The sequence below is a fragment of the Neofelis nebulosa genome, chromosome 1 (genome assembly GCF_028018385.1).
Source record: "Neofelis nebulosa isolate mNeoNeb1 chromosome 1, mNeoNeb1.pri, whole genome shotgun sequence".
Lineage (NCBI taxonomy): Eukaryota > Metazoa > Chordata > Mammalia > Carnivora > Felidae > Neofelis > Neofelis nebulosa.
Genome location: NC_080782.1, coordinates 96,842,736 through 96,861,183, shown reverse-complemented (window position 1 = coordinate 96,861,183; position 18,448 = coordinate 96,842,736). Strand labels below are relative to the sequence as shown.

Genomic DNA, 18,448 nt, shown 5'->3' with positions numbered 1-18,448 from the left:
TCTCTTTCTCTGCTCGTTTTTTGGCTTTATTTGCTCTTCTTTTTCCAGTTTTTTTTTTACGTGTAAGGTTAGTTTGTGTATTTGAGACCTTTATTTCTTCTTTAGGAAGGCCTGGATTGCTATATACTTCCCTCTTAATGCCCACCTTTGCTGCATCCGAGAGGTTTTGGGCTGTCATGTTATCATTTTCATTGGCTTCCATGTACTTTTTAATTAGCACTTTAATTTATTGGGTAACCCATTCATTCTTTAGTAGGATGTTCTTTAATCTTCAAGTATTCATGGTTTTTCCAAATTTTTTCTAGTGGTTAATTTCGAGTTTCACAGTGTTGTGGTCTGAAAATACATAAGGTATGATCTTGATTTTTTTGTACTTGTTGAGGCTGATTTTTGTACCAGTATGTGATCTATTCTGGAGAATGTTCCATGTGTACTCAAAAAATGTGTATTCTGCTTTAGGATGAAATGCTCTGAATATATCTCTTAAGTCCATCTGGTCCCGTGTGTCATTCAAAGCCATTGTTTCTTTGTTGACTTTTTGCTTAGATGATATGTCCATTGTTGTAAGTGGAGTGTTGGAAGTCCCCTATTGTTATTGTATTATTATCAATGAGTTTCTTTATTTTTATTTTATTAAAAACATTTTTTTTTAATGTTTGTTATTGAGAGACAAAGAGACACAGAGCGTGAGCAGGGAAGGGGGAGAGAGAGGGGGAGACACAGAATCCGAAGCAGGCTCCAGGTTCTCAGCTGTCAGCACAGAGCCTGACGCGGAGCTCAAACTCATGATCCGTAACATTATGACCCGAGCTGAAGTCAGTTGCCCAACGAACTGAGCCACCCAGGCGCCCCACAATGAGTTTCTTTATGTTTGTGATTAATTGATTTATATATTTGGGTGCTTCGGCGTTGGGGGCATAAATATTTACAGTTATTAGATATTTTTGGTGGATAGGCCTCTTATGATATAATGCCCTTCTTAATCTCTTGTTACAGTCTTTATTTAAAAATCTAGTTTGTCTGATGTAAATATGCCTATACCAGCTTTATTTTGACAACCATTAGCATGATAGCTGGGTCTCTATGCACTTACTTTTAATCTACAGGTCTAAAATGAGTCTCTTTTAAACAGCTTGTTTTGTTATCCATTTTGATACCCTGTGTCTTTTCAGTGGAGCATTTATTTAGTCCATTGACATTTAGGGTGAGTACTGAAAAATACGAATTTAGCACCATTGTGTTGCCTGTTGAGTTGGTGTTTCTGATGATGTTCTCTGGTGCTTTCTAGTCTTTGTTGCTTTTGGTCTTTTTTGTTTTGTCTTTTTTCGACTCAAAGCGTCCCTTCTTAAAATTTCTTCTAGAGCTGGTTTAGTGGTCACAAATTCCTTTAGTTTTCATTTGGGAAACTTTTGCTCTCTCTGTTTTGAATGACAGTCTTGCTGGATTAAGAATTCTTGGCTGCGTATTTTTCCGATTCAGCACGTTGAATACATCCTGCCACTCCTGTTTTTGTCCTGCCAAGTTTCTGTGGATAGGTCTGCTGTGAACCTGATCTGTCTTCTTCATAGTTTAAGGACTTTTTTTTCCCTTGCTGCTTTCATAATTCTTTCTTTGTCTGTATTTTTTGGAAATTTGACTATGATATGCCTTGTTGATGGTCATTTTTTGTTGAATCTAGTGGGAGTTCTATGTACTTCTTGGATTTTGACATCTGTGTCCTTCTCCAGATTAGGAAAGTTTTCTGGTATAATTTGCTCACATAAACCTTCTGCCCCTTTTTCTCTCTCTTCATCTTCTGGGACCCCTATGGTTCAGATGTTACTCCTTTTTAATGAGTCACTGAGTTCTCTAATTCTTACATTGTGCTATCAAGAGTTAATTTGGGAATGTTCCAAACTGGGAGGAGGAGCAGAGTGGCAAGGAGATTTGGGGAAATTAGTAAATAATATTGCCAGGGGTTGATAACTAACTACTGTGTATATTAGCAATGAAAAACATTTTTTTAATTTATTTTTGAGCGAGAGAGAGCAAGCAAGTGGGAGATGGACAGAAAGAGCATGAGGCAGAAGATTCCAAGCAGGCTCTGTGCTGACTGCAGAGTGTGATTCAGGGCTCAAACTCACTAACTGCAAAATCAGGAAGGACCTGAGCCAAAATTGGACGCTTAACTGACTGAGCCATCCATGTGACTCCCCAACTCCCATTTTTTTTTTTTTTTTTCATATAAAAACAGAGAAAGCTATGACATAGTTGAGGAAAAATTTTGTAAGGATATAAGCCTAGGTGGATAGATAGTATGGAGTCCCAGGAAATACAACAGGAATAATACTGAGAGCAGTATTGAAAAGCTGATTGAGGCCATGGTCTTGAGTAGTAACACATCTTGGGGCATGGAGATGAGTTATGAAAAGCTGAGAGCTTTTTTCAGAGAGTTTTTTCAGTTATGAAAAACTGAGAGCAGTTTGAAAAGCTGATTGAGGCCGTGGTCTTGAGTAGTAACACATCTTGGGGCATGGAGATGAGTTATGAAAAGCATTTAGTCCCTTTCGTTCCATCTGTGTTTCAATATTCCAGGGTCGTAAGATGATAAGAGAGGGAGTTAAAAGCAAATGTTTATAGGCCATTATAATCAGATTTCTTTATAATAAAACTTTCTTGTTCCACAGCTGTTGGATAAGCACAAGAATACAGAAAGCATGGTTGAGCTTCTGGACTTGTATCAAATGGAGGATGAAGCGTATAGCAGCCTTGCAGAAGCCACAACTGAACTATATCAGTATTTACTACAGCCGTTCCGAGACATGAGAGAACTTGCCATGCTACGGAGACAGCAGATAAAGGTATTTTTTTTTTTTTTAACCTACACAGTAGCCTGCCTGTTTTATAGTCTCAGCCTGGCTGGCCATCCATCTTAATTATAAGAGGAGCCTTTTAAAAGTGCTGATAGGTCGTCCTTCCTCCCCAGAGATTCTATTTTGCTAGGTCGAGGTTCTATACAGCCTGAGCACCTCATTTTAAAGAATCTCAGAGGCAATTCTGTTAAGTACCTGGGGATGAGAAGAGTCTAGAAAGTAAAGTTGTAGATACATTGAGAAATCCCCATCTTCCTCCCATTTTCTTGTACTTTTCTTCTCCTTCTATTCCTCCTGTTTAATGCTTTGGGAACTGTGTAGCCTTAAGCTTCCTTACCAGAGGTTTTGGGAACAGTTTTTCTGGGAAGATGTTAGTTAGTTAGTTACTTAGTTACTTTTTATTTATTTTGAGAGAGAGAGAAGATGCTTGAACTCACGAGCCATGAGATCATGACCTGAGCCAAAGTCAGACGCTTAACCAACTGCACCACTCAGCGCCCCTAATTTCTTTAAAAAAAAATTTTTTTAAATATGTATTTATTTTGAGAGAGACAGAATGAGTGGGGGAAAGGGAGAGAGAGAATCCAAGCAGGCTCTGCACTGCCAGCATGGAGCCTGATGGTAGGATTTGAACTCATGAACTGCGAGATCATGACCTGAGCCAAAACCAAGAATTGGATGCTTAACCCACTGAGCCACCTAGGGACCTCTGTTACCTGATTTCAAAGCTTAGTAAAAAGCTAGAGAATTCCAAATTTTAAAAAATTGTTTTTAAAAATTAAAAAGCTAGAGAATTCCAGACATTGTAGTATTGGCTTAGGATAGAAATGTAAATCAAATGAATAGACTAGAACCCAGAAATAGATGCATAGTTATATAGTAAGTTAGTTTTCCATCAGGTTAAGAAAGCAATTTGGGAGTAACCATTTCCAACAAATGGTTACTAGAAGAACTGTATACCCATATATAAAAATCGATCTCAGTCTTTATATCCTATAGAAAAATTAATTTGAAAGCTATCTTAGACCTAAGCATAAAATCTCATGTTCTAAAACTTATATAAGAAAACAGAAGAAAGTTTTCACAATTTGGAGGAAAGAAAGGTAAAAGTTCATGTAGACAGGATGTAGAAACCTTGAACTAAACTAAAAATTGATAGGTTGGAATTCACCAAAATTAAAGACTTCTACTTTTTGAAAGATTGTTAAGAAAATGAAAAGACAAGCCACAGACTGGGAGAAATATTTAAAGAACACTTAAAGACAGCACCTGCATGGCTCAGTCAGTTAAGTGTCTGACTCTCTGATTTTGGCTCAGGGTCATGATCTCCCAGGTTCCTGAGTTCCATCTCCTCATCAGGCTCTCTACTGTCAGTGCAGAGCCTGCTTGGGAGTGTCTCTCTCCCCACCCTCCTATCCCTCCTCCACTTGTGCTGTGTTTCTCTCTCAAAATAAATAGACTTAAAGACTTGATTTACTTATCTAGTTACTTATTGAAAGCCATAATGAGATGCACACCTATTAGAATGAATACAGTTAAAAATTCTGGGGTGTCTGGATGACTGAGTGATTTTGGCTCAGGTCATGGTCTCACAGTTCATGATATTGAGCCCCGTGTTGGGCTCTGCTGTCAGTACAGAGCCGGCTTGGAATTTTCTCTTGGCTCTATGTGCCCTACCGCCTGCAGGGGGAGAGGGGGTGCGCGCGCGCTCTCTCTCTCTCTCTCTCTCTCTCTCTCTCTCTCTCTCTGTCTGTCTCAATAAACATTTTAATAAGCTCTGGCACTTGAAAGGGCTGGTGAGGTGTAGAGTAACTGGAATTCTTAGATTGCTAGTACATTTTATATTGGTAAAATTATTTTGGAAAACAGTTTGGCTGTTTCTTCAAAAGTTAAATGTATACATACCTTACAACTCAGCTGTTCAAATCCTAGTTATTTATACAAGAGAAATGAAAACCTCTGTTCACAAAAAAGGCCTATACACTAATACTCATACCACCTTCACAGCCTCTAAGGAACAAGTCCAGATAACCATCAACAGGTGAATGGATAAGCAAAATGTGGTATTTCCATTTGAGAATAATACTCAGCAACGCAAAGGAATTAACTATTGATAGGCACAACAACATGGATAAACCTCACATCTTGCTAAGTCAAAGAAGCCAAATACAAAGGAGTATATACTTGTGTGAAGGGATGGATGGCAAAGGGCATGGGCAATCTTTTGGAGGTGATAGAAATGTTCTTTATCTCGATTGTGGTGGTTGTTTCTTGGGTGTACAGAGAATGCATAAAATAGTTGACAGAATGATACTGAACAAAAGACACAGTGTGAACTGTATGAATCTATTTATGTGAAATTCTGGACATGATAGTTCTGATCTATATCAACAGAAAGCTTAACATTTGTTGCCTGGGAGTGGAGCGGTGGAGATTGAGAGGGAACAGGTATAACAGCATCCTTAGGGTGATTGATAGGTCTAAATTTTGATTGTAATGGTTCCATGGATATTTAAACTTGTGAAATTTCATCAAAATTTATACTTAAAAATCGGGAATATTTTGTTATACATAAATTATAACTTAAGGTGATTTTTTCTTTTAAATAGGAAAATGAGCACCGTGTAAAAGTTGATGTAGAGGCACACAAACTGGAGTGATCAAAACTACCTAAAGATATAATGAAAGATTATATAGAGAACTTAACCCCTGAAGATTAAATAAGAATTCAGCAGGAAGGGGGTATATATGTATGCAGTGGAGATTGGAATAGAGATTATTCCAGATAAAGATAAAAACAGAAATGGTACAGTGAATAGGCATGTGTTTATGGTTTTAGTCGAAATGAATTATTGAGGAAATTACCAAGGCTTCACTATCACCTGGCATCATTGGTGGATGCCAGTAAATAGCGTGGCTGAGATTGAAACACATGTGTGTTTGACTGCAAAGCTTGCTGTTTTAGTTACACCACAGGGTGTAAATTGTTTGCTATGTCATGGTTCTAAGGGTTTGCAGGAAGTTAGAGGAAAGTTGGTCAGGGGCTAGAACACTAAAGGATCCTGTGGAGTTTGACCTTTGCTCTCTAGATTATTTATTAATATTTTTTAAATAAATATTTCTGAGAGTGTGCACAAACAGGAGAACGGCAGAGAGAAGAGGACACAGGATCCAAAGTGGGCTCTGTGCTGACAGCAGAGATCTCGGTGTGAGGCTTGAACTCACAAACCGTGAGATCACCACCTGAGCTGAAGTCACTTGCTTAACCTGACTGACCCACCCAGGTGCCCCCCTAGATTCTTTAGAAAGAAGGTAATTTCCAGTGCTTTCATTGACTTACATACTAAAGTGTGATAGAAAAGTTAACCTGGCACCCTGAGTGTATAATGTGTTTATATGTTTTTATGTTTAAAATTATAATAGTTATGTATTATATTAAATATACTGTAATATAGTTTTAGTTGTATTTACATAAATGGCAATTAATATAGATTTTTCAGTAATTCTCTTATGCCACAAAGCATCTAGAACATATTCATGAAACATACTCTATAAATAGGATTTGGGGTGCCAGTGTGGCTCAGTTGGTAAAGCGTCTGACTTTGGTTCCGGTCATAATCTCACAGTTCAAGAGTTTGAGCCCCACATCGCGCTCTGTGCTGAAAGTGCAGTGCTTGCTTGGAATTGCCATTCTGTCTCTCTCCCCCTTTCTGCCCTTTCCTAGCTCTCTCCCTCTTTCTCTTTCAAAATGGATAAACTTAAAAACATTGGTTCTGAAAACTACAACCCCAGACTAGTTGCATCAGTATCACCTGGAACCTTGTTACAAATACAGATTTCTGTCCTTAGGTCAGATCTCTACTGAAACTCCACTGAGGGGCTCAGCAATCTTTAACAAGCCTTCCAGGCGTTTATGATACGTACTGAAGTTTGAGAACCATAAGTTTAAAAGAACTTAAAACAGCTAAGGGAAGGAACACACTGAACTCAAAGTTAAAATCTCTCTGGGCCTTAGTTTTTCTGCATCTGCAGAGTGAGATTCAATCTAGATGATTCTATATAGATGTTTAAACCATGCATAATAATGAGTCAAGGTCAGTTACTGAGTTGGCCTATTGTCTTTGTGAGTTAGCTAAAAGCACTTCAAACACATTGGCCAACTTTTATTTTTATATATATTTTTAATGTTTATATTTGACAGCACTAGTGCACATGAGCAGGGTTGGGGGAGGGGCAGAGAGACACAGACTCTGAAGCAGGCTCCAGGCTCCTAGCTGTGAGCTGTCAGCACAGAGCCTGACGGCAGGGCTTGAATTCATGAGTAGTAAGATCATGACTTGAGCTAAAGTCGAATGCTCAACCAACTGAGCCACCCAGGCGCCCCTTGGCCAACTTACTTTTAATACTTGCTGAAAGTAAATAAACTAGGATCTTGAAGGCATCCTCCATGCTTCTCTCCCCTTTGTAGCCAGGCACTTTGTTTTGCCAATTGTGTCCTACGTGTATCTTAAATGTGCTCTTCCTCCCTTTCCTTTCCCCCAGGACGAAGCAAATCTGTAGGTGTCTTCATGTAAAATAGATACACATTCCCCAGCCCATATTCTAGCAGACAAGTTACAAAAGGGCCCTCTTCTGGGCATATGCATCAGTATATGGCTTGGTAAAAAGATGCACTAAATTTGAGTCACCACTCTGTGCCCCCTTGACTGGGTGCTTTGTGCAGGGTTCAGTTTTTACGCTATTGGACAACTATATACTGTAAGCAGGCCACCTGTGAACTATATAGTGCCATCAATGTGCATTAGGGTACTTATCTCTTACCTGAGCTACTTTTTCTTTCTCTTCTTTGCTTTTAATTTTCTCACCTTAAAACTATCATTTCATGCTTGTTCCTGAGAATGTTACATTTAGTATTTACTTTGTATATAAAAATAGGTGAGCAGATGCTTCCAAATCTAATCTCATTTAAAAAGGTTTTTTTTTAAATTAAAAAAAATTTTTTTTAGTGCTTTTTTATTTTTGAGAGAGAAAGAGAGCAAGAGCAGGGGAGGGGCAGAGAGAAATGGAACCATAGAATCTGAAGCAGGCTCCAAGCTGTCAGTTCAGAGCCTGATGTGGGGCTCGAACCATGAACCATGAGATCATGCTCTGAGCTGAGGTCAGACCCTTAACCGACTGAGCCACCCAGGTTCCCCTCATTTTGTTTATCTTAGTCACATTCACATGATTCCTGGGCTTGGAAAATTTGTGTTAAAGGTACTACTACATCAGTATTTATACAGGTTGATCTTGGCATCTATTTCATCTGAGAATTGGAGATTTTGTTTTCTTTTCCCCCTCTTCTTGAGTCACTAATCCAGCAGTGGACAAGAATACCACTTAAGTTTCTCATATAAAACCCTGTATCCAAGGAAGTGATGCACTTCATAATAAGTAATTGATACCAAGAAATTTGTATTTATAAATTAGTCTCACTATAGCTACCTAAACTGACGCATACTTTTTTTCCATTTTAAAAACAGGCACTGTTTTCTTTCTAGCTCTGAAATTGAAAATAGAGATGTCATTGTTTTTAGCACATGATCCAGCTGACCAATGCCGTACATTTTCAAACTTGCCAAGTTAGGAAAAGAACTTAGTATCCTGGCTTAATGTCTTCAGTACAATAAACTATAATAATACTTTTAAAAAGTCTGCAGCATTAACTACTGAGTTTCAGAAGTCCTTTAAACAGCATTAAAGAAGCATAGTGAACGTGTTTGTGTTGTGTATATTTGAATATACCTGTACAGTGAAGGTAAAGATAATTCAACAAAGCACAAGTTGTCTTCAAATAATTACCACCAGATTTTTATTTTTATTTTTTTAATTTTTTTTTTTTTAACATTTATTTATTTTTGAGACAGAGAGAGACAGAGCATGAACGGGGGAGGGGCAGAGAGAGAGGGAGAGACAGAATCGGAAGCAGGTTCCAGGCTCTGAGCCATCAGCCCAGAGCCCGACGCGGGGCTCGAACTCACGGACCGTGAGATCGTGACCTGAGCTGAACTCGGAGGCTTAACCGACTGAGCCACCCAGGTGCCCCTCCACCAGATTTTTAAATTTTTTTTCTCTTTAAAAAGCTGTAATGCAAGTTTCCTCACTTCTGTATGGTATTTAGCAATGCAAGTGAAAAGGATTTCTGTTTAATCTGAGATTTTTAAAGTTTGAACACTGTTCTATTTATTAAATTTCTATCCCATAGCTGTGTCTTTAGGGGTTTGATTGGGAAAGTATGCCACTTATTTCAGCAGAGGGAACTTAATATGAATAATTGTTAACTTGGTGTAAAGTTGTTACCCAGATAGTTAAGAATATAACTCTAAAATATGAGAGCTAACAGTTGCAAAAACAGCCACTACTCGTGGCTTCGGCACACAGGAAAGAGATGGTAGTTTTAACTTTAGCACGGAGAATGGACTGTGTGGAGTTGAAGTCTGGGGTAGGGAGCATTGCTTGTCAAGTGTTCATGTGTCTGAGCTCAGTGGAGAGACCCATATTTCTAAGAATAGGGTAGGCTGGTGCTGGATGGCCTTAGGGGCCACAAAGTGAGGCTAGTTCTACTAAGGGTGAGAAACTATAAACTGGATTCTGTTAACTGCTTCAGGAAGTAATTGCAGATGCTGGAATGAAGATGTGAGTCAGTGGTGATACTCAGGGGAGTAGCAAACAAGAAAGTCAAGTGATAAATGTAGGAAGAAGCATATGTCTTCTCCCTCCTTAAACCCTTTGTATTGACAAGGCTTAAATGTGGTTTACAGAGCCCTAACCCCAGCATCAAAAGGCATAAGGATGAACTTGGGAACTGATAGACAAGAATTTACATACATCTTCAAACTTTTAAAGTTAGAAAAAAAAAACCCTAGTAACCTAGCAATGGCCTTAGGTACAATAAACCAAGTCCTTTAAAGGGCACAAAGTTTAATCATGTCTTTGAAAAGAATTTCTAGGGGAGCCTGGGTGGCTCAGTTGGTTAATCATCCAACTTCAGCTCAGGTCATGATCTCACAGGTTTGTGAGTTTGAGCCCCATGTCAGGCTCTGTGCTGACAGCTCAAATCCTGGAGCCTTTCGGATTCTGTGTTTCCCTCTCTCTCTACCCTCCCCTGATTGCGCTTGCTCTCTCTCTCCTTCAAAAATAAACATTAAAATAAACTAAAAAAAAAAAGAGAAAAGGACTTCCAACGTAATGTACTGAGTAAACGTTAAAAATTTGGCTGCAGTATTCAACATATTAAATCTCTATTCCAATCTTGTGAATGTTAATCTTAAGCCTTTTAATTTGAGTGTTTTAAAATCAGAGGTAATTGTAACAAAGCACAAACCTTGATGGTTTTGTTGGATATATAACAAGTCTTCTGGTTCCCCCCTTAAGTTAATTATTTAAATTATTTTTGAGGGAGAGTGTGTGCCCCCATGCCAACGAGGGGGGGGGGGTGGGGAGGGCAGAGAGAATCTCAAACAGACTCTGTGCTATCAGCTGAGAGCCCAATGTAGGGCTTGATCCCATGAACTGTGAGATCATGACCTGAGCCAAAATCCAGAGTTGGGTGCTTAACCTACTGAGCTACCCAGGTGCCCCTTTTGGGGGCCTTTTATGTGAGCTAATGTCTAAATATACCACTTACTGCTAAGAATCCCACAGTGGTTTCCTTTAGCCTGTCAAACCACCTATAAACTCCTTTGCCTGACATTTAAATTTAAAGACCCCCTAATAGTGATCACAACCTCCTTCACTATTCTTATCTCCCATTATTTTTATCTATTTTACCTAAACTGCAACCATGCTGGACTGTCTGTGACCACACACTGAACTTTAACTGCCTCTAGGCTTCTGCTGAGATTAATTCTTGCCTCCAGTAGGCCTTTTGGGTGGTTCTCTTTCTGTATATATATTCCATATGTATCTCTCAAAATCATACCCCTCTTTCAAAAAGCCCTCTGTAGTTTTGAACCTCAGTAAAGTATATCCTGATCTAAACAGCTAAATGAATTCTCTCCCTCCAAACCTTTGATTTTTCTTAAAGGTCTTAAATACCTTTATTCTTTTTCAGAGACATCCTTCACCATTTTTAACGTTTATTTATTTTTGAGACAGAGACAGAGCATGAACGGGGGAGGGTCACAGAGAGAAGGAGACACAGAATCTGAAACAGGCTGCAGGCTCTGAGCTGTCAGCACAGAGCCTGACGCGGGGCTCGAACCCACGGACTGTGAGATCATGACCTGAGCCGAGGTCGGACGCTTAACCGACTGAGCCACCCAGGCGCCCCCATCCTTCACCATTTTTAATACTTGGATAAAATTCTACTTATTTGTTAAGAATTTACTTATAATTCCTTTTAGAAATTTTGTTCCCAGACTCAGTACTGCACCCTGCACAGCTGGTGCTTGCCATGGTATCTTAGGTATACTTGATCATGATATTTTTTCATACTCTGTTGTAATTCTTTATTGCGGTTCCTCTGTCTTCAACTAGGCTGAATACATATTGCTGTCCCCAGTGTCTGGTATGATGCTGGCACTGGGAAAACAGCATGTCATCATTTTGAACGAATAATTGAATGTTAAGTGATTTTGTCAAAGGTCTCCCACTTAATAAATAGCAGACCCAGGTCTGCTAATTTGAAGACAGATCTCTACATCACAGATATCTTTGCTTACCCCACCCTCCAATTAGATTGTTCAGTTTCTTAGGAGGAGATTGTGTCCCTCACAGTATTTCCCCTGAAGCACCCAGTACAGTGGGTTCTTTATTCAAGTTAGATAATTGAATGAATCCAAATATTAGCCATAGTAAAGTCTTAAAAAAAAAAAAACAAAAAAAACAACCACATCCAGTAGTATATATGTTTAACTTTAGCAGTATGTGGTTGGAGATAGAGTAATCATTTTCTGCGAGTTTAAAAAATCGAGTCCAGGTGAGTAGGGAATCCAGTATCAAGAATCTAAACTTTTGCTACTGAGTTAATTGTCTTTACTGGGCACTATTTTTGTAGTTCCAGAAATGGAGCTCACAAAATTCTGTTTTCCAACTATTAAGGAAGACATTTAAGTTCTGATCATATCTCCACTTCCCCTCCCTCCTACACACACTGGAAAAAAGAGGTAAGTCTTAGAATTTTGCCTCTTGCTGGTCCTCGTATATGAAAACAGGAGCTCATTGTTTGCTTGGCCAGAAGTAGGAAACCTCTGGGATACAAACCTTCAGCTTGTCTAGTTGGTATGGTTTTGAACCCAAGAAGAGATAAAGCATTTTTTTTAGTTTATGATTGTAAAAGCAACACAGATACAATAAAGATTTGGAAAGTACAAATTCTAAACAGGAAGAAAAATAGTCACCCATAATCAGACAAAAGATATCAGTAATACATTCTACATATTTTCTCTTTTTTTCCTGGACATTATTTTACGTAGTTGAAATTATGTCTGATTTGATTTGTCTTAATATTAAAACATTCATTTTCCTTTATTAAAAACTTCATAAGCATTATTTTTGTACATAATTGTGTTTTATAGGTGTATCATAAGTAACATTCTCTATTATTAGATATTTGGAACACATTTTTTAATTTTGAACAGCACTGCAATTAACATTTTTGGTTATTATTCTTTGAAGACATTTTCTTAAATAGGTAAGAAAATGGTATTTTAAAAAATACTGTCCATGAGTATGGTATCATAAAAGACTTCCCAGAGAAGTTTTTCATGAACTTATAGTTCTACCAGCAGTATGTGAGTTTCTGCCTGTTTTCACCATGACCACACTAACCCTGGCTACTTTTTAAAAAATGTTTACTTACTGAGTCTTTCTAAATGGTTTGTCATCCTACTATCTAAAAGCAGCCAAGTTGTATCTTCTCTCCTCCCCTCTCCTGTACCAACCTATTTTCTGGATTCTTTCTTCACAGGGGAAAATTGAGGTAATCAAACAGGAATTCCTCCTCATCCTTCTACCAAATCCAAAACCTGCCTTCCTTTATGTCCATGGAGGAACTACCCCTACATTTACCAAGAGCAAATCACTACACCAGTACTTGGAATCCTGTCCTTTCCCATGTTCTATAATTAGCCCCATTTCCCCCCTGGTATCTTTGTTTTTCCTCTGCTGGATATTTCTTGTCACTACTCATCCGTGATCTCTCATTAGAGAAAACAAAAAGCAAAGGGTCTACCCTTAAGCTTTGTCTTCTTCTAGCACCACCCTTTTTTCTGTTTACTCAGACAAATCAGTCAAAGGAGTATTTATTTATACACACTTCTACATCTCTCTCCTCATCAAAAACAGGTGTAGAGTGAATTTTTAATTTACTCATCCATTTGATTGCCTGGATTATGCCTGGCATTGTGCTAGTGAAAAGCAAAAAAATAAAAAAACCTAATACCCCCCCCCCCCCCCAAATGTATTCTCTGCCCTCATGGAACTTTGAAAGGGGGAAGCAGTTAATATTTAAAGTTCACAGGAGGTGCCTGGGTGGCTCAGTCAGTCAAGCGCCCGACTTCAGCTCAGGTCATGATCTCGCAGATGTGAGTTCGAGCCTCGCATCGGGCTCTGTGCTGACAGCTCAGAGGCTGGAGCTTTCTTTAGATTCTGTGTCTCCCTCTCTCTTGGACCCTCCCTGCCTTGCGCTGTGTCTCTCTGTCTCTCAAAAGTAAATAAACATTTAAAAAAATAATAAAAAACAATATTTAAAGCTCACGAAATCATATAAACTATGATTATGGTAAATGCTATGAAAGAAAGAAAGTTAAATGTGTTGCACTGAAGAGGTTATAATGGGGAGTCAGGGAAGAGTTCATGAACTGGTAACTTTATGTCCAGAACTGAGATCTGAGGATGTGATGGGAGTTAATAGGCAAAGGATGTTTGTCTATACTTCAGAACCGATGTTGCTAAGTTCAGTGATCTTAATGCTGTTAGATCTGGGATACTAGTTGTCACCCTCCTTGACCCCCAAGCGGTGCTGCACAAGGTTAATTTCTGTTATGTGAGTCCATACTTTTCCTGGTGTCCCCACTCCCTCTGGCTTGGTTTCTGTATGTTGTTCTCCCAGTTTCACAATGTTGGAATTCCTTAGGGCTCCATCATGAGCCTTTTTCTCCTGACTTCGTTAGATAACCTCATTCACTCTCATGGCTATAAATATCATCTGTCAAATTTATATTTCTAGCCATGACCTTTGCAAAATCAAACTTAACATATGTAAAATCAAATGCTTGATCTGCTCCCCTTTGAAACCAGCCACTCCTCCATTGTTCACTTTTTCAGGAAGTGGCAGTTCCACATCAAAATTTTTTTCCCTAGTCATTCTTTTTTTTTTTTTTTTTAATTTTTTTTTCAACGTTTTTTTTTTTTTTTTTTTTAATTTATTTTTGGGACAGAGAGAGACAGAGCATGAATGGGGGAGGGGCAGAGAGAGAGGGAGACACAGAATCGGAAACAGGCTCCAGGCTCCGAGCCATCAGCCCAGAGCCTGACGCGGGGCTCGAACTCACGGACCGCGAGATCGTGACCTGGCTGAAGTCGGACGCTTAACCGACTGCGCCACCCAGGCGCCCCTCCCTAGTCATTCTTGATCCCTCCTTGTGGCTTGCCATTGTCCATTCATAACACTGCTAATACATTACTCAGTGTGTGCTGGGCTCTATATTATGTGCTCTTTCATATATTTCCGCCTCTATTCAAGAGTAAAACCAAATGTTAACCTTCCTGTAGGTTAAATTTCCTGGTGATTAAAATTTTATTTTGGCTTTAGGCTATTCTTTTAATTTGTTTATTGCACCATTTAGAGAATATGGCTTGTATTATTCTACTTCTGAATTTTTTAAACAAATTTTTTGGTGGCTCATGATAGTTGATTAGTTTTTCAGAATTGTGCTAGGGATGAGTTTATATCTTTGTCTGTTTTTTTCATCATCCTAGTAAGGTGTTAATTTCTCATTTAATTTTTTTAAGTTTATTTTGAAAGGGGGTGGTGCAGGGAGAGAAAGAGAGTCCCAAGCAGAATCCGCTCGGTCAGCGCAGAGCCCACTGTGGGGCTCGAACCCACAGACTGTGAGATAGGACCTGAGCCAAAGTTGGACGCTTAACCAACGGAGCTACTGAGATGACCCTCACCACCCCCACCCCCCCACCCCCCCATTTAATTTTTTAACCGGTCTTTTTTCACTGTATGATAAAGCAGGATGGAGAGCACTGTCACTTGTGTGATTTTACTTTAGTGCTCATCTGGTACCTCCCTGTCCATAATTCGATTTTCAACTCTTCTTTGTCTTTTTGTTTTAGTTGTAACTCTTGCAAGCAGTAGTGAATTTTTGTCTATTGCTTCTGACCAGAGATTGTTAGTAGATAGATGGACTGATTTTTTATTTATTGTCAGTCTTAACAAGTTGAGTTTTCAATTATTTTATTTATTTATGTCAGTTATAAGTATTTTGGTGGCACAAATAATTCTTTAAAATTTTTTTAGCATTTATTCACCTTTGAGAGAGAGAGAGAGAGAGAGAGACAGAAAGAGAGAGAGACTATGAATGGGGCAGGGGCAGAGAGAGAGAGAGAGAGAGACACACACACACACACACAGAATCCGAAGCAGGCTCCAGTCTCTGAGCTGTCATCACAGAGCCCGACACAGGGCTTGAACCCATGAACTGTGAGATCATGACCTGAGCCGAAGTTGGCCGCTTAATGGACTGAGCCACCCAGGCACCCCTAGAGGCACAAATAATTCTTAACCTGAAAATGCAACTATCATAAAGGAGGTAATACATTTCTTGTTATCTCAGCACCCAAAAATAACATCTTAACATTTGCTGTATGTCCTTTGCTTATATTTGGAGGAGGGGAAGGATGAAAAAGAAGATAAAGAGGAATGGGAAACAAATTTCTGTATTAAATATCTTTAGGGGCACCTGGGTGGGTCAGTCTGTTAAGCATCCGACTCTTGGTTTCAGCTCAGGTCATGATCTCGTGGTTTGTGGGTTCAGGCTCTGCACCAGGCTCTGTGGTGACAGTGCAGAGCCTGCTTGGGATTCTTTCTCTGCTCCTCCCCTGCTCTCACTCTCTCTCAAAATAAATAAACATTTAAAAAAATATGTCTTTAACATAATGGGTTAATTGTTTTGTAAATTAATAGCTTATACTCTAGAGCAAGAAAATACAAACATTCTTTGTTTTGGCACCAGGCACAATGCCTGATGTCTAAATATTCAGTAAATGTTTAAGGAGTGAATAAAGAAATAGACTTCTTAATTTTTCTTTTTTTCCTCTAAAGATTTCTATGGAGAATGACTATCTGGGTCCCCGAAGAATTGAAAGTCTACAAAAAGAAGATGCTGATTGGCAGCGAAAAGCTCATATGGCTGTTTTGTCTATTCAGGATCTTACTGTCAAATATTTTGAAATAACAGCTAAAGCACAAAAAGGTGAGTTTCCTAGTAAAGTTATCCTTGTTAGATATTTTTGGAAAGGAGTGGTTTAAATATTTTATGTTTGCAGCAGGTTTGTAGAAAAGTGTATAAAGACCATTCATAGTCTTGCCATTGAAAAAGATTACTATCAAGAAATTAAGGTATATGTTTTCATTCTTTTTGGGGCATGTGTTTACATATACCTCACCTGAAAAAAATAGTAATGGGGTATTATTATAGCATAATTCAATTCTGACTAACAAATTACAGACCCCACAGCTTAAAGGCAGAGTTCCCAACAAGACTGCCCCCATTGAAGATACAACTTGGAATTATAGAGGATTCCGAGGTCATCTGCACTTCTCACCAACTGCTACAAATTTGGGGGTTCATACAGCCTTTTTACGTTTGATAATTTGTTACAATGACTCACAGAACTCAGGAAAGCACAAACAATTACCATTTTTAAAGGATACAAATCAAGACAAGCCAAATGAAGAGATACATAGGGCAAGGTCTGTCAAGGTCCATTTCTTCCCGCTTCCTTCCACGGGGCCACAGAAATCCTTCAATAGCTGTTTAAAACCACTGCTATTTGCTGTTTTAATTTTTTACCTGACATTAACACAGTTTAGCTTTTAGGTTATTCCTTCAGCAAATCCACACTTGCTTAAAAGGTTTATTTGAAGCAGTTTATTCCTTCAGAATGCCACTGTGCCAAAGGAGAATGCTTTCCTTGGTTTTTCAGAATCATTTGACATTGTCACTAACACACATACACAAAATAGTTTGCTAGGTGAAAAATAGTATTGTGTTTTTAAATTTTGCATTTCCTTGATTATTACTAAGTTGATCTTTTTTGTTTTCATGTAATAAATGGTATTTTCATATCCTTTATTTCCAATTAGTCATACATTTGCTTATTTTTGTATGCTGTTTTTTTCTATTGATGAATAAGAGATTCTTATATTCATTGATATTTTTATTATATTTATGTTATATGTTAACTCAAAAGACATCTGTTATAAGTATTCCTAAATTTGAACTTTCTGTATACAAATTATATTTGTAAACACCACCATCTTTTATTTTATTTATTTTATTTATAATTATTTTTAACATTCATTTATTTTTGAGAGACAGGGCATGAGTGGGGGATGGGCAGAAAGAGAGGGAGACACGTAATCTGAAGCAGGCTCCAGGCTCTGAACCATCTGCACAGAGCTTGATGCGGGGCTGGAAACCACGAACTGTGAGATCATGACCTGAGCCAAAGTAGGATGTTTAACTGACTGAGCCAACCAGGCGCCCCTATTTTATTTTTTTAATGTTTTTTAAATTTATTTTGAGAGAGAGATTGAGAGAGTACGCATGAGTAGAGGAGAGTCAGAGAGAGAGAGGGAGAGAGAATTCCAAGCTGGCTCTGCGTAGGGCTCCATCTCACAAACCATGAGATCATGGCCTGAACCGAAATCAAGGCTTGGATGCTTAACTGACTGAGCCACCCAGGCACCCCAAAATTAATGTAATTCTGATAAGAACTGTAATATTGTAGAATTTGACAGGCGGATTTTAATATTAATGAGAAGAGTAAATGCTTTATGTTAATATGATTGAAAAAAATCTTATAGTTTGTATATCTTGCCATTTTATTTACATCTTTTGTTTTCTTCGGGAGAGTTTCATTTTTTTTTTTTTTTTTAATTTAGATTCTACACAATTTTCAGTTCACTTCTGGGTGTTTTATTGAAAAATTTTTTTTAATGTTAATTTTTGAGAGAGCAAAAGGGAGAAGGGCAGAGAGAGAGAGAAGGGCACAGAATTTGAAGCAGACTCCAGGCTCTGAGTGAGACACAGGGCTCAAACTCAAAAACCGCAAGATCATGACCTGAGCCCAAGTCGGGTGTTCAACCAACTAAGCCACCCAGGCAGGTGCTCCTTGCCCAAAAAGATAATAAGGGAATATTGCAGACAACTCTGTGCATTCAAATCCAGCAAACCTGATTCAATGCAACAATTTCTTCTTCTTTTTTTTAATGTTCATGTAGTTTTGAGAGACAGCGTGCCAGCAGGGGAGGGACAGAAAGAGAGGGAGACACAGAATCCGAAGCAGGCTTTAGACTCTGAGCTGTCAGCACAGAGCCCAAC

At 38.6% G+C, this 18,448-nt stretch overlaps 1 protein-coding gene across 1 annotated transcript in view; it reads left to right on the top strand.

Moving 5' to 3' along the window:
* JMY (junction mediating and regulatory protein, p53 cofactor) overlaps positions 1–18,448 on the top strand; it is a 100,758-nt gene that overhangs the window by 37,884 nt on the left and 44,426 nt on the right. Inside the window, 2 exon segments of the mRNA XM_058728779.1 lie at positions 2,667–2,840; positions 16,165–16,315. Of these exon segments, the coding sequence (XP_058584762.1) occupies positions 2,667–2,840; positions 16,165–16,315 (325 nt within the window).